The sequence below is a fragment of the Giraffa tippelskirchi genome, chromosome 6 (genome assembly GCF_054371585.1).
Source record: "Giraffa tippelskirchi isolate mGirTip1 chromosome 6, T2T-mGirTip1v1.2.pri, whole genome shotgun sequence".
In the NCBI taxonomy this organism is placed as follows: Eukaryota; Metazoa; Chordata; class Mammalia; order Artiodactyla; family Giraffidae; genus Giraffa; species Giraffa tippelskirchi.
The window spans coordinates 88516560-88531891 of NC_137280.1; the positions used below are offsets into that span (position 1 = coordinate 88516560).

At 58.0% G+C, this 15332-nt stretch overlaps 1 protein-coding gene across 16 annotated transcripts in view; it reads left to right on the plus strand.

Moving 5' to 3' along the window:
• The window catches only part of RFX1 (regulatory factor X1), a 34214-nt gene extending 18984 nt beyond the window's left edge, over positions 1-15230 (plus strand). For 6 of the 16 annotated variants that reach the window (XM_081501363.1, XM_081501362.1, XM_081501364.1 and 3 more), the window contains 16 exons: positions 934-1029; positions 1429-1803; positions 2547-2641; positions 6504-6873; positions 8672-8853; positions 9849-9968; positions 10059-10174; positions 10396-10514; positions 10595-10704; positions 11142-11293; positions 11382-11479; positions 12560-12709; positions 12819-13027; positions 13372-13525; positions 13609-13654; positions 13791-15230. In XM_081501363.1, the coding sequence (XP_081357489.1) occupies positions 934-1029; positions 1429-1803; positions 2547-2641; positions 6504-6873; positions 8672-8853; positions 9849-9968; positions 10059-10174; positions 10396-10514; positions 10595-10704; positions 11142-11293; positions 11382-11479; positions 12560-12709; positions 12819-13027; positions 13372-13525; positions 13609-13654; positions 13791-13960 (2562 nt within the window). In that variant the 3' untranslated portion in view covers positions 13961-15230. The remainder of the gene's footprint in view (positions 1-933; positions 1030-1428; positions 1804-2546; positions 2642-6503; positions 6874-8671; positions 8854-9848; positions 9969-10058; positions 10175-10395; positions 10515-10594; positions 10705-11141; positions 11294-11381; positions 11480-12559; positions 12710-12818; positions 13028-13371; positions 13526-13608; positions 13655-13790) is intronic. The other 10 variants (XM_081501368.1, XM_081501374.1, XM_081501375.1 and 7 more) reach the window with 3 other exon arrangements.
• The last annotated feature ends 102 nt before the right edge of the window (positions 15231-15332 follow it).

Consider the following 15332-nt stretch of genomic DNA (forward strand, 5'->3'; position numbering starts at 1 on the left):
TGAGCCGATGGGGGTCCAGCCCCAGCCGGCCACTGGGACCTGCGGCAAGCAGCTCTGCGTCTCTCCAGACTCTCTCCAGACTCTACGTTCTCATCTAAATACTGGCTTCTGCCCTGAGGGCCAGGGAGCTAGGTGGTTGGGGCTGCTGTGGAAAGCACCTCAGACTGAATAGGCACAGGAAACAGCTTCGAGAAACAACCTTGGTGTCTCCAGGCCCATTTGCCTGGAGGCAACCCCAAGGCCAAGTCCTGGCTCGCCCCTAAGGCGCTCAGGGAGAGGCCTCAACCTGTTAAGTCCATGCCCAGTCTTCCAGAGGAGGCCTCACTCTGAGCTGCCAGCCACCGTGGCCAGAGCAGGTTATAAGGCAAGGGTTGTCTGTCATCTGGTCATTACCAATCGGGTGGGGGGTAGTTCCCAGTCCCTCAGTAAACTAGATGAAAGCCATAGATCCTCTCCCTGGAGGAAAGCAGAAACTCCACCCTGAAGGACTCAACAGATATTCTCTGCCAGGCACCACAGCCCCTCAGAAACTCTAGCCCTGGGTTCATCACTCAGCTGCTTCCCGGCTCCCAGCCTCTGTCCCTCACCCTGTCCTGGGGGTAATGCCGGCGTTCTCGCCATAGCATGGAAGTGAGGACCTGCTGGATGACCTGTGTAGGCAGTGGGGGTGGAGAGAGCAGGGACCCCCTCGGGCAGCTCCAAGTTCAGCTCTCAGTCCTACTTCCTGTCAGCCTCCCCTGATAGAGCCTGGGTTCACCAAGGTGCCCAGTCAACCTGGTAAGGAACCTGTAAGCCACATGGTGTGGGGCCAGCAGTGAAGAGCTGGAGAAAGGCTGACACCAGTGTTGGGGACAGGGGGTGGCGCTTGAGGACAGGAGGGCAGCCATCCTGGCCATGGCTATTGCAATGTGACTTGCCTTTCCCTCTCCGCAGAGGTCGGTGGTTCAGGCCACTCCACAGGTGCCCAAAGCTGGCCCCGTGCAGCAGCTCACAGTGCAAGGACTCCAGCCGGTCCATGTGGCTCAGGAGGTGTGTGTCTCCCCCACATGCCTCTGGGCAAACTGGGGCTCAGTCGCTGGGGGTGGGAGGTGGGGTAAGATGCAGGCCCCTCAGGCCGCAGGGAGGGAATGGAGCCCCCCTTGGGGGGGGTCGGAGTTGGGGGAGGCAGCTGGAACCTTGACAAACCCAGTCCCACCCTGGACTCCAATTCCAAGCATGGGCCTCAAGCCTTCCTCTTTGCCAGCACCGGGCAGTTCAGGGCCCAGGCTTTGCTAAGAGAGAGCTCTGGATTGTCCATTCCCTGACACCGGGTGGGGGTCTTCTGGTCGGGTTGCTGCCTAGTGTCAGCAGCCCGGTGGGCGGTGGAGGCCTGGAGACTCGCCCGCTGCCGGCCCCGGTGACCCCTCAGTGTCTCTGTTTGTCCTCCAGAGCTCAGGCAGTCAGTTTCCCGCTAGGAAGGCAGAGCAGCAAGAGCCCTGGCCCACGCCGCCACCGGAGCCGCCGCCGCCCCGGCCGCCCACGCCTGGGCCCGGGCCGGGTGCGCTGGCCCCGGAACCGCCAGCTTGCCGCGGGGAGGCCCCGCAGCTAGGCAGCCCCGAGCCGCTGCCGCCCCATTACGAGCCGGGCGCCGAGCAGTGGGTGGAGCTGGTGGGCTTCCTGCCCCCGCACCTGCTCCTGCCGCAGCAGAAAGTGGTCCTCGAGCCACTGCCCGGGCTGCCGGCCCGAGCCAGCCCCGACCAGAGGGTCAGGATCCAGAGAGTCCCCCAGGTGCTAGTGTTCGGCACGGCCGCCACGGCCCTCAAAGTAGGTGGCGGACGCACGGGCGGGGGTGCGAGGGGCGGGCGGGGGCGGGATCCGCCGGCCCCGGCCCGCGCCCGGCCCCGCAGGCCCTTTAGACCCCACCTCCACCCAGCCAGCCTGGGGACCCATCTCTGATTACCCACTCCACCCCACCCCCCAAGCGGGCTCCAGGTCCCAGGCTCTGCCCCTACAGACTGGGATGGGGGATGGGTGGGGAACTCAGGCCCAGGCCCCGCCCCCGCCCCGCTTTGTCACTAGATCCAGATTCTGGCCCACCAATGGGGCCCCACCCCTGGTCCCGGCTCCGCCCGTCGCATCCTGTGCACCGGGTCTAGGCCCCGCCCCCATAGGCAGGGGTCCCTCCCTGATGCAAGCGCCTACCCTGCAGCCGTGGCTAGTTCCGGGCTCTGGCTTAAACGTCAGCCTTGTACCAGAACTTGCTCTGCCCCTGGGGTTCAGCTTTCATGCCCGCAGTAGGACCCTGTCTGGGGTCCCCTCCACCCACCTCACCTCAACCCTACCCTTGCTGTCCCCAGTCCAAGCAGCGAGGCCTGGCTTTTCCTGACACCTATGTGCCTCATTCCCACCCCTGGCCCTGTCCAGGGTGTTAAGAGAGCCCCTAAGTGCAGCCTCCCAGCCGGGGACCTGGGAGTCCCCGTGAGCTTGGCCAGCTGACAGACCTTGAGAAGCAGAGGTGGGGAGCCAGCCCACCCCTGACCCTCTGTGTACCCTTCCTCTCATGCCAGGTGCAGCAGCTCCAGCAGGTGCCGGTCCCACACGTGTACCCCAGCCAAGTGCAGTATGTGGAGGGTGGCGATGCCAGCTACACGGCGAGTGCCATGTGAGTGGGGCGGGGGTGGGGGAGGGGACAGGAAGAGGAGCATGGGTCTGCTCAGGACCCCTCCCCAGAACTTGAAGCCCCAGTCTCCAGCAGACCAGCTAGCCTGCAAGGTGAAAACAGGCGGTGGGGGCTCACCAAGGGGAGAAAACAGTGAAGCAGAGGGGACCCTGGCATGTTGGGAAAGGCATTCCAGCATAGCGTCAGGCTTTGGAGTCAGGTGGGTTGGTTCTTTGCAAAAAACAAAGAAACATGGACTTCCCTGGCAGTCCAGTGGTTGAGACTCTGCGCTTCCAATGCCAGGGACGCAGGTTCGATCCCTGATCAGGGAACTAAGCTCCGACATGTCACAAGACATGGCCCGAAAAGAAACTGCGAAAAAAGGAAAAGAAGTTTAATTTTACAAGATAAAATTTTTAATGAGTAGGGAACATTAAACAGTGAAAAAGAAATCTCCTTTACTCCTGACCCCCAACCCTGCCCCAGAGGAGATGCTGCGCCCCATTTCTTTGTTTCCCCCTTGAGATACTTTGAGAATAGAAATTACCTGCTTTGTGTGTTGAGAAATAGAGGCAGTGTGTTCTGTCCCCTATTTCTTTCCCTGCCACATAGCTCAAAGCTCTTCATGTGGGTCCCGGTTACCCTCTTTAATCACCATGTGTAACTCCACTGCTCAATCGCAGCATGAATGTCATATAGCCAGTCACCCCCAGCTTGCACGTAGACAACTTCCACTCTCTGGTACTGCACACAGCTCAGCCTCAGTACCTGCCATATCAGGCATATATCAGCCCCAGGCCTGCCCTAACCCCAGCTCTGGCTCCTTGCTGGGGATCCTCCACACACCACCACCTTCTGTCTCCCCTTCTCCACAGTAATAATTCCAGGATTTAGAGTTACTCTAGTTGTCGGTTCAGCTTCCCAGGGGGTGCTAGTGCTAAAGAACCTGCCTGCCAAGGCAGGAGACACAGGAGACGTGGGTTTGATCCGCGGGTTGGGAAGATCCTCTGGAGAAGGGCATGGCAATCCACTCCAGTATTCTTGCCTGGAGAATCCCATGGACACATGAGTTGTTTGTTTTTGAGAAGTTTCATTGACTTTCTTTGCATTTGCCTGATGTCTTTCTCATGTCCCAGCCACCTGTCCCTGTGGGCATGACACTGGGGGTGGATTAGCTCATGGAATGACTTGATCCCTGGGTCCTGATGCTGTGGGTGTGGGGCCCTGGCCCTTGAGTCGTGGTCTACAGCATCCAGCGACCTCATGGTTCCGTTGATTTGTTTCCCGTGCTGCCTGGCTCTCATCTGTGCAGGTGACCAGTACTGGCGGGGACCACAGAGGACATTCCAGAGAGGAGCCTAGCTCCTGAGGGCCCCCAGGGGCTCTTCTGCCTCTCCCTGTTCTGTCTTTGGCTTCTGATTCAATTCTTCCCTCACTATAGTGTGTGAGTGATCACACAGAGTCCACTGTTACCATCAGATTCTTCTGCTGTATGACTTTCTTGAGGGCACCATATCTTCTGTCTCTCCCTCACAGTGGGTCATTTCCACATTTCCAGCCCTTTGCTGGTCTGGATTCCTGCTCTGACTAAAGCCACACCTCCTGGGCTTCTATCCATGGCCCTGTTTAGCTTGTGTCCAGTTGTTCAGTCGCTAAGTTGTGTCTGACTCTTTGCGAACCCATGAACTGCAGCACATCAGGCTTCCCTGTCCTTCACTGTCTTCCGGAGTTCGCTCAAACTCATGTCCACTGAGTCAGTGATGCTATCTAACCATTTTAATCTCTGTTATCCCCTTATCCTCCTGCCCTCAATCTTTCCCAGCATCAGGGTTTTTTCCAGTGAGTCGGCTCTTCATATCAGGTGGTCGAGGTAGATACACACATTCATTCGTGTAGTCATTCAGCAAACAGTTGCCATAGCAACATTTTCTGAGAGCACGTGTTGCAGGTAGGGTGCTGGGCTGGTTTTGGTTCCTGCCAAAGAGGGGGTGGCAGGGGCACTTAGCAGTACTGGCTCAGGTCACACACTTCTGGAGTCACTCATGCCATAGATGTGGACTATGTAGATGTGTGAACCAGGACACAGTGAACAAGAGCTGCATCCTGGGGTCTGATGGATGACGCTCTACACCAGGAGTGACCACGCCCCCCACCCCAACTGCTCTCCTTGCTTCCCTGGGAGGCCCACAGGACTCCCCTCCCCGGCATCCTTCAGCACCTTCTAGGCCAAGGACACTCCTGACGGGCCTCCCTCCCTTTCTGGATTTTAACATTTTAGCTTATGTTTTTTATAATTACTTTCATTTTTTTTATTTATTTCGTTTTGGCTGCGCTGAGTCTTCATTGCTATATGGGCTTACTCTAGTTGTGGCAAGTGGGGGCTACTCTAGTTGCGACACACAGGCTTCTCATTGCAGTGGCTTCTCTTGTTGTGGAACACGGGCTCTAGGGCTCACAGCCTTCAGTAGTTGCAGTTCCTGAGCTCCAGAGCGCAGGCTCAATAGTTGTGGTACATGGGCTTAGTTTCTCCGCAGCCTGTGGGATCTTCCCAGACCAGGGATCAAACCCATGTCTCCTGTACTGACAGGCAGATTCTTTACACACTGAGCCACCAGGGAAGCCCAACTTATGTTTTCAAATGACTAATACATTATACGTGCGAGCCAAGTTGCTTCAGTTGTATCTATCTCATTGTGACCCCACAGACTGTAGCCCACCAGGCTCCTCTGTCTGTGGGATTCTCCAGGCAAGAATACTGGAGTGGGTTGCCATTTCCTTCTCCAGGGGACTGAGAGGGCTCAAAAATCAAACCTGTGTCCAACCATGTTTAGTGAGGTGGCTGCCCCCTGTCCACACACCCTCCACCCTGACGAATGGCAGGTACAGATAATGAAATGCCATGCAATCTCTCCCTTCTTCCCAAAGTATCATCCACACCCCTCCCTGCCTCTTTTGTTCACCTGATGGAACATTCTGGACCTTCTTGTTTGGTGGGACCTCAAGAGCTTCCTCCTCCTCTCTCACCCCCACGCAGGATTTCATCAGCTTTTAACTTGACATCCCAGTAAAGATAGACCCCCCCGCCCCCCGAATCCATCCATGTTATTCTTGCTACGATTTGCAGCCTTGAGTTCATGTGACCGAATAGTTGGAGACCTCTCCAGGGCAGGATGGGTCGCTAGGTCAAAGCAAAACACGTGTGCACCTTAATAGTCGTCACTGACCAGCCCCTCAAGGTGGCAGCCAGTGGATTTAGAAGTAGAGCTCTCACTTTTCCCCACCTACTTCCTGCCTCGTGTCCCTTGACACGTGCCACCTTCCAGAGTGCCCTCAATTTACCTTTGTGCTTGGCTTCTCCTCTGGCTCCCTTGCTAGGACGTTAACCTCCCCCAGACCCCAGGGTGGGGCCTTTTCTCTCGTGTCTACTGTTGGGTCCAGTGTACCTAGAACAGTGCCCAAGCAGGCATTCAATAGTTATTGGTCTTTTTTTTGGGGCTGCACTACCAGGCTTGAGCAATTTTAGTTCCCCGACCAGGGCCCCCCAACAGTGGGAGCGAGAAGTCCTAACCACTAGACTGCCAGGGAATTCCCTCAATAGTTTGTTTTCTGAGAGACTGAAGTGTTTAGCCCATTGCAATTTACTCAGCTCTTCCAGTCTCAGTTCCTCACGGCTGAAGCAGGGATTCGCAAGTCACGGGACTGCTTTGAGGATTCAGTGAAAAATTGCCCATCAGGCACTTGGGATGTGCAGTGCTTGGGGCTGTTGCTTCCCTGACCCCCCCCACACACTGCAGGGCCCCCTTCATTATGCCCCTGGGCCACCAAGCTCTTATCCCCTGTTTCCCGCCCTCTACTTCTTTCATAGCCGCTCCAGCACCTACTCCTACTCCGAGACGCCACTGTACCCGCAGACGGCAGGTACCAGCTACTACGAGGCCACGGGCACGGCTGCCCAGGTCAGCACCCCTGCCACTTCCCAGGCGGTGGCCAGCAGTGGCTCTGTGCCCATGTACGTGTCTGGCAGCCAAGTTGTCGCCAGCTCCACCAGCAGTGGGAGTGGAGCCAGCAGCAGCAGCAGTGGCGGCAGCGGCGGCAGCAGCGGCGGGGGTGGTGGGGGTGGCAGCAGCGGCAGCAGTGGTGGCGGTGGAACAGGCACCTACGTGATCCAAGGCGGCTACATGCTGGGCGGTGCCAGCCAGTCCTACTCCCATACCACTCGTGCCTCACCAGCCACCGTAAGTGCCAACCCAGGCTCCAGAGGAGGCAGGGGTGGGAGGAGGGCCCTGGGCAGGGGCGGTGGGTGATGGGTGTCGGCCACCGTCACCAGGAGTCTGGGTAGCCTGGTGCCAGGGTGCTTGGGTGAAGAGGTCCTGGGGTTGACTCCTCACTGTGTGGCCTCAGGCAAGTTCCTCAGCCTCTCTGGGCCTCAGCTAATACGCCCGAAGCTCTTGGAGCTATTACCCAAGGAAGTGTCATCGAGTCTGATAGTAACTGGTGATGACGGATAGATAGCATGGGGCGGGAGATGCAGGCACCACCATGCCAGGAGCTACCCGGAGCAAGGATCTGTGTCTGTCCGGAAGGCAGTGAGATAAACTTCCTATGCCCAGAGCGGCTCTGTGGAACAGCCCTATGGCCTAATCCTGATGGGGCTTGTCATCAGCTCTGTGACTGTGGGTGGGGTGTCACGGCATGGTCCTTGTCCTCCAGGAGATTGAGGTCTGAGCAATGGCTTCCCCTCATGTTTAACTCCCGCCCTCTCCCACGGCCACCCATTGTGGACATCATTACCAAGACTGAAGCTTTCTCAGAAGACAGGACCTCCCTCATGCACCCAGGCAGCCTCGCTTCTAGTCTGATTTTTTTTAATGCTGGCCATGACCCCCATAACTGACTTCATGACCCCCTAGTGGGTTCTGAAAATGTGCTTCCCTAGACCCGTGCTGTCTGATAAAACATCCTCCAGTGATGGATATATTCTTTGCTTGCTGCCTAGTGTACAGGCCTCGGGACACATGACGCTATTGAGCGCTTGAAATGTGAGTTTCACAGTCCCAGAAACAGAGTTGTTGTTGATTTTTTATTTTAGAATTTAAGAAAATTATTTATTTTTGGCTGTACTGGGTCTTCGTTACTGTGCTTGGACTTCTGTCTAGTTGTGGTGAGCGGGGGCTATTCTCTCGTTGCGGGGCACAGACTTCTGACCTCAATGGCTTCTCTTGTTGCGGAGCGCGAACTCTAGAGCGTGCAGGCTTCAGTAGTTGTGGTGCACGGGCTTAGTTGCCTCATGGCACGTGGGATCTTCCCGGAACAGGGATCGAACCCGTGTCCCCTGCATTGGCAGGTGAATCCTTAACCACTGGACCACCAGGGAAGTCGCCGAGTTGTTTTTTTTTTTTTAAATGATCTTGAAAGAATTATGGTCACAGAAGCTGCAGAGGTCCCCGTGGACCCCTCACCTAAGTTACCCCACTAATTACAATTTATGTAACCGTAGTACAGTATCTAACTCAGAAACTGACCATTGGTCTTATATGGGGGTATCTATTTCTGTGTCTTTTTATCACATGGGTAGATTTGGGAAACCACCATCAAACTCAGAATGCAGAACTGTCCTGTCCCTACAAAGATCTCCCTGGTGCTAACCCTTTAAAGTCTCCCTTACCCTCCTCCCTTCCAGCATTCCTGGTCCCCCGGCCATCACGAATCTGTTCCCCGTTTCTCTAACACTGTCATTTCGAGAATGTTCTGTGAATGGACTCATACTTGATGTGACCTTTTGACACTGGCTTTTTCCATTCCACCTACATTCATTTAACAGCTCTCAGCGGCTAGTGGTGACGGCCTGGGACAGCGCAGTTCTAGAGAATTCCACTGGATTTAGTTCCCATGGGCAAGGGTGACATGACACCCTCTCCAGCATGGTTGTCAAGATCACAATTGGAAATAGTAGAGCACTTAGCGATGAGCACTTGAGAAACGGAAGCCATTCTTAGCATTCTTCCGATTCTTCCATCCCCCCTCGGGCCCCAGGTCCAGTGGCTCCTGGACAACTATGAGACGGCCGAGGGCGTGAGCCTGCCGCGGAGCACCCTCTACTGCCACTACCTGCTGCACTGCCAGGAGCAGAAGCTGGAGCCGGTCAACGCCGCCTCCTTCGGCAAGCTCATCCGCTCTGTCTTCATGGGCCTGCGCACCCGCCGTCTCGGCACCAGGTGGGGCCACCTGCCTGAGAGCCCCAGCAGCCACAAGGCCCGCCCTCCTGCCCTCACCCTCAGTTCTCGAGGGTTCTCAGGTCCTCCGCTCCCCTTGTCCCTTCACTCCTCTCCAGCTCCACTGGCCTCCTCACAGTTCCTCTGACACTCACATGCTCCTGCCCCAGGGCCTTTGCACTGTCTATGCCTTTCCCCATCTCCTGACTCAAATATCCCCTGGCCCTCTTAACTAAAACTTCAGCTTTCCCCTACCTCCCTGGCATCCACCCTACTTAGTTTTTCTCCTGAGCACCCATCCAGTATGCCTTTCATGTTACTTCTCATTTCTGATCTGTTTTCCAGTGCTGAAATGCACACCCCTTGAGAGTGTGGGGGCTGCACACAGTCATTATTTAATCATGGCCTATGAGTCAGTGAATTCACATAGGAAGAAGCAACGAGCCCTCCCGTGAACCCACCCTTCTCTGCCTCTCCTTTGCGATTCCCCACACCTTTCTGGGCTGAGCCCTGTTTTTCTCTTGGTTCCAGCTCCCAGTTCAGGCCTTAGTGTCACCTCATTCAGGCAGGCATGCATGTAGAACCTCGGGCAGAGTACCTCGTCTCTCTGTGCCTCTGTTTCCTCAGCTATCAATCTAGGATGCTAGGAGTACCCTTCAGAGGGTAGAGATGAGGAACACGTGCATTTGCATGTGCTCAGCGCTCAGAACAGTGCCTGGCAAATTGTTATGACTAGCAGTCAGCAAAGACCTGCTGAGTGCCTGCCCCCGACTTTGGTCCTATCTTCACAGAGCTCAGTCTGCAGGTGGGGGCCTCTCCTGGCACCCATAATCCCCATGGCTTCCCCAGCCCAGCACCCCCAGCTCTGTGGAACATGGGTCTCACCCCCTGGGCTCTGTTTGGCCCCCTAGCAGAGAGGAGGTGGGTGCGATGTAAAATTCCCAGTGGATGATCGGGGCCACCCCCAGCCCAGCCCTCACCCTCTGCCTTCCTCCCAGGGGCAACTCCAAGTACCACTACTATGGCCTGCGCATCAAGGCCAGCTCGCCCCTGCTGCGGCTGATGGAGGACCAGCAGCACATGGCCATGCGGGGCCAACCCTTCTCCCAAAAACAGAGGTAGGAGGGTGGGGCTGGCTGAGTGCTGGCAGGCAGGGAAGGACATGGCAGCCTAACTCCCCATCCCATTGCCTACCCATCCCTCTCCAGGCTGAAACCCATCCAGAAGATGGAGGGCATGACCAACGGTGTGGCTGTGGGGCCACAGCAGGCCACTGGACTCTCGGACATCAGCGCCCAGGTCCAGCAGTACCAGCAGTTTCTGGGTGAGGGCTTCCTGGACTCTGGGGCGGGGCCCAGGGCAGGCTGTGCAGCCCCCAGAGAGCCAGCAGATGGTTCAGTTGCCCTCCCTGAACCTCATCACCCCAACTGGTCATGGGGAGCTTGGTAGCCAAGTGGTGCCAACTTAACAGGATCCCAGGATGAGGCTGGAAGGGGTAGGCGGGTGGAGCTGGAAGAGGCTCACGGTGTCTCCTCTGCCCCCTAGATGCCTCGAGAAGCCTCCCTGACTTCTCAGAGCTTGATCTCCAGGGCAAGGTGCTGCCTGAGGGCATCGGACCTGGGGACATCAAAGCCTTCCAGGTCCTATACCGGGAACACTGTGAGGTAGGGCACCTGGGCAGCGGGCAGGGGCGAGGGGCACCATGCTGCCGCCCGACCCCTCGAGCATCTGGCCTCCCCAACAGGCCATCGTCGATGTCATGGTGAACCTGCAGTTCACACTGGTGGAAACGCTCTGGAAAACCTTCTGGAGGTACAACCTGAGCCAGCCCAGCGAGGCGCCGCCGCTGGCTGTGTGAGTGCCCCAGGGGGAGGAAGGGAGGAAGTTGGGCACCTTGCGAGTCTGCCCTCAAGGCTAGGGTGGCCAGACCATGTAGGAGCGGGGGCTCCTCTCTGACCCCCACAGTTTGTGGGGCCCCTGTGGCCTTCTGAACCCGCCTCCAGAGCGTGCCTGGGTACCAATCTGATGCTCCATGTGTGGGATGGTGGGCCCCACCGAGCCGTTTCCTCCCTGCAGTGGCTAGGTGCCTGGGTCCCCACGTGCAGGATGGTGAGATCCCTCTCTGACCCTGGAGGCAGTGAGGCTTGTATCAGCCTGATCCCACGGGTCTTCAGGAGGCAGAGGGTACCTGCCTGAGCCCAGGGTGGGGTGAGGGTGCTGTGCCCTTCTGACCCTGGGTACAGGACTGTGGAACAGCCTCGTAATGCCCCGGGCCGGGTGGGTGCCCACAGGCACGATGAGGCTGAGAAGCGGCTGCCCAAGGCCAGCCTGGTGCTCCTTTCCAAGTTCGAGCCTGTGCTGCAGTGGACCAAGCACTGTGACAACGTGCTGTACCAGGGCCTGGTGGAGATCCTCATCCCCGACGTGCTGCGGCCCATCCCCAGTGAGTGCCCGCCTCTGCCCCCGCCCCGCCCCCGCTCCCCTTGCCCCACCTACCCCTGAGTCCCCACCAGCCCCCCTACCACCCCCAGGTGCCTTGACCCAAGCGATCCGGAACTTTGCCAAGAGCCTGGAGAGCTGGCTCACCCACGCCATGGTGAACATCCCCGAGGAGATGCTGCGGGTGAAGGTGAGGGTGTGAGGTGGGGGGCGGAGGGGCCAGCTTGGGCCCACAGCTTCGGGTCCTCCCTCCTGGTTGGGGGGACTGGGGGCCTCAGCCTTCTCTGCCTGGCCAAGGCAGTAAGATACGTCCCCGTGTTTGTCCCCTCCGAGTGAGCTCTGGGTGTTGTCTTTACAAGCCAGCTTCCTCAGGTGCCCACTTCTGACACACAACCCATTTGTGGTATTTCTGTATGCAACACATCATCTTAAAAAAAATAAAAACCAAACGCAAACTTGAGGTAGTTCTCTTCAGAGAGCTTCAGCAGAAAGTGCTTTAGATGTTCAGAAAGAGATAAAATCTTAAAAAAAAAAGACACCTATAAGGAAACAGAATAATAGCCTTCTTCGTCAATGGCTGCACATTCACTAACTACCAAGATGTTCGGAAATAGATGGGATGGGCTTGCTCTTGAGCAAAGGTAAAAAAGAAAGAAAAAAAGCTTTTAAAGTCCTGAAAATGCTAACAAGACTGGATGTCTGAAGAACGACTCTCAGGGTCTGCTGGACAGAGGGCTGGGCTTGGTCTGTGGAGAAACTAGAAGCTGGATCCAGGGGCAGTCCTTCGGAACTAGCAAGACTTATGTATTCATTCATTTATTATACACGCATTTATTGAGCACCTGCTGTGTGCTTGGCCTGGTTCTAAGTGCTAGGAGCACAGCAGTGACCAAGATGGACAAAACTCCAGCTCTCCCGGCGTTGAGATTCAAGGGAATAATAATCCAAACAGAATGAAGCAGAAGGTTATGGAAGCGGTGCCCTTTCTGGGCAGTGCCCTCCCAGATCTTCTTGTGTGCTTTGATGAAAAATAATAGTGTTCAGATATATTGATTTTTTTTTTTTGGACACATTATTTGTGTGGCTGATGACCCAAAGTTTAAAAATCCTGACCCTTTTATCTCCCAACAAAAGCAACAAGGTTTTCTCTCCCTTTTCGGAGAAAGAAACAGGCTCAGAGAGGTCGCAGTGGGTGGGGGGAGGGACCTGAGGGGGCGGGGGCGGGGGCAGGGGTGAATTCCAAGAAAGCCACAAGCCCGGGGTCCCACAGGTGGCAGCGGCCGGCGCCTTCGCGCAGACCCTGCGTCGCTACACGTCGCTCAACCACTTGGCGCAGGCGGCGCGCGCTGTGCTGCAGAACACTGCGCAGATCAACCAGATGCTGAGCGATCTCAACCGCGTGGACTTCGCCAACGTGCAGGTGAGCGCCGGCGGGGCAGGCGACGAGCGCGGGGTGGCCCGGCGGGGCGGGGCCCAGGGGCCGGGGGCGGCGGCTGATCGCGGGCACCCGCCTTCCTGCTCTGATCCAGGAGCAGGCCTCGTGGGTGTGCCGCTGCGAGGACCGTGTGGTGCAGCGGCTGGAGCAGGACTTCAAAGTGACGCTGCAGCAGCAGAACTCACTGGAGCAGTGGGCGGCCTGGCTGGACGGGGTCGTGAGCCAGGTGCTCAAGCCCTACCAGGGCAGCGCCGGCTTCCCCAAGGCCGCCAAGCTCTTCCTCCTCAAGTGGTCGTTCTACAGGTGCGCCGCCCCGGCTGTGCAGGAAGCGCTCGCTTTGGAGGCAGGGCAAAAGAGGGCCAGAGAAGGCCCCGCCTCTTCGAGGAGGGTGGGGCTAGACGAGGACCATCTTCTTGAGGGTGGGGCCAGAGAAAGCCCTGCCTCCCTGAGGGACTCGGATACTTTTTAAGAAGGCCAGGACTCTGCTGGAGGTGGGTGTGTCTAGGGCCCTCCCCCTTCTCTGATGGACAGCGTGTTCGGGGCTGGGTGGTGGTAGCTGCGTTTGCTCAAGCCTGTTTCTTATGGCAGGGAAGTGGGGCGAGAGGTGGGTCTGGGCCTGAGGGTCTCCTGTCTATCCCCGCCTCCAGCTCCATGGTGATCCGGGACCTGACCCTGCGCAGCGCTGCCAGCTTCGGCTCTTTCCATCTCATCAGGCTGCTCTACGATGAGTACATGTACTACCTGATCGAACATCGTGTGGCCCAGGCTAAGGGCGAGACCCCCATAGCCGTCATGGGCGAGGTGCGCGCAGCGGGACGCTGAGGGCACGGGGCGGGGCGCCTCTGGGCGGGACCTTCACCCCTTTTCCTCTCCCCACCTTCCAGTTCGCCAATCTGGCCACCTCTCTGAACCCCCTGGACCCGGACAAAGGTAGGTAAAGCCAGGACCTGAGTCCGGAGGTCGGTACAGGGGGGCTGGGATGGAGGAGGCGCCAGTTGGGGCGCCGCGTGGGGGCCTGGTGGCGCGGCCGCCCCGCGCTGAGCCAGGCCCGGTCCGTGTGCCCCAGACGAGGAGGAGGAGGAAGAAGAGGAGAGCGAGGATGAGCTGCCGCAGGACATCTCGCTCGCGGCTGGCGGCGAGTCGCCCGCGCTGGGCCCCGAGGCTCTGGAGCCACCGGCCAAGCTGGCACGGACAGACGCGCGCGGCCTCTTCGTGCAGGCACTGCCCTCCAGCTAAGCCCGCGGCCTTCCCCGCCCCGCCCCCCCGCCCTCCCCCGCCGCCCCTCCTCGCCAGGGTCCCTCACAGCTTCTGTGGCTTCGCTGTCACCGCTCCAGCTTCGGCCAGGGCCAGGAGGGGGCCTCCAAGACAGGGAAGGCTAGGGGGTCCCAACCCCCCTCCCACCATGGGGCCCGCACAATCACAGGGCCGGGCGGAGCCGCAGCTGCAAACTCTGACACAAAAGACGTGCCTTAAGGAACCCGCCACCGTGCCCAGGTGCCCCCTGGGGCAGCCAGCTTGGCCCCTTGGCCCCAAAAGCTGCATCATCTCCCTCCCCCAGCCCCACCCCCGCCCCTGCCACCCCAGGGGGCAGGCAGGCAGGCCCCCTACCTTGCAGAACTGTTAACTTATTCAGCTCGCTGGCTTTGCACAGCCTGTCCTGGGCCCAGCCCTGAGCCCCGGGTGGGCGCAGGTGGGCATCACCTGGGGACCTACCACTGTCGGCAGCAGCAGCCCCGGGACCCCTCCTTCAGTAACCCCACCGCTTCCCCCTCCTTGGTATAAGTGCAATTAAAGCCGTGGGTGTCGCATCTTCTCCAGCGCTGGACCCTCCCGTGCCCCACAGCCCCAGAGGGGGGCACTGCCCAGCCTGGACGGGGGAGAGGGCAGAAGGGGCACCATCTCTGGCTTCCAAAGAGCAGCAGGCTGGGCCGGGCGATGAGCCTGGAGGGGCCTGCTGCAGGCAGCGGCCCGGAAGTGCCCACGCCTGCCCTGGCTGGGGCTGGGTGCTCCGCTCACTCGTATCCAAGTCCCCAATCCCCCTTGCCGCTGGTTTGTAATGGAATCTCCACGCTCCTACTCAACCCCCACCTCTACTCCTGGAGACCATGCTTCTCCTCCGTGTGTGGGACCTCTGCCCCCTCCCCGCCGCCCCCACATGACTATTGTGCGATTTGTGAGCGGAGTCGGTAACTTGTTGGGTTTTTTTCCAACCATCATGGCCTTATCTGTTCGGGTTTTCTCAGTGTTTTCAACCTGTGAGATAGATGTTTATGGCAAAAAGCGAAAAAAAAAAAAAAAAGAACCTGACCTATTGTATAAAAATCACTATTTTGTGTGCTCCGCGTGCTACAGCTTTTGGGAATGGTTTGCCCACTCCCTCTCCCATTCCTTTGGGCTTCCCTTCTCCTGGCGGTGAAAGTGTCCACGCGTGTGGTAGTCTAGTGTGCTGAGCTGTTTTCTATCTTTTTGTAGTCTTTCTTAAAACACAATAAATTCCACTGTCATATTTGGCTACTGCTGACTTGCCGGGCTTTGGTGGGAGCCTGGGGGCTGGAGGGGGACCAGCTGGGCCCCAAGCTCCTGAGTAGCAGGCAGTGAAGGGAACTGG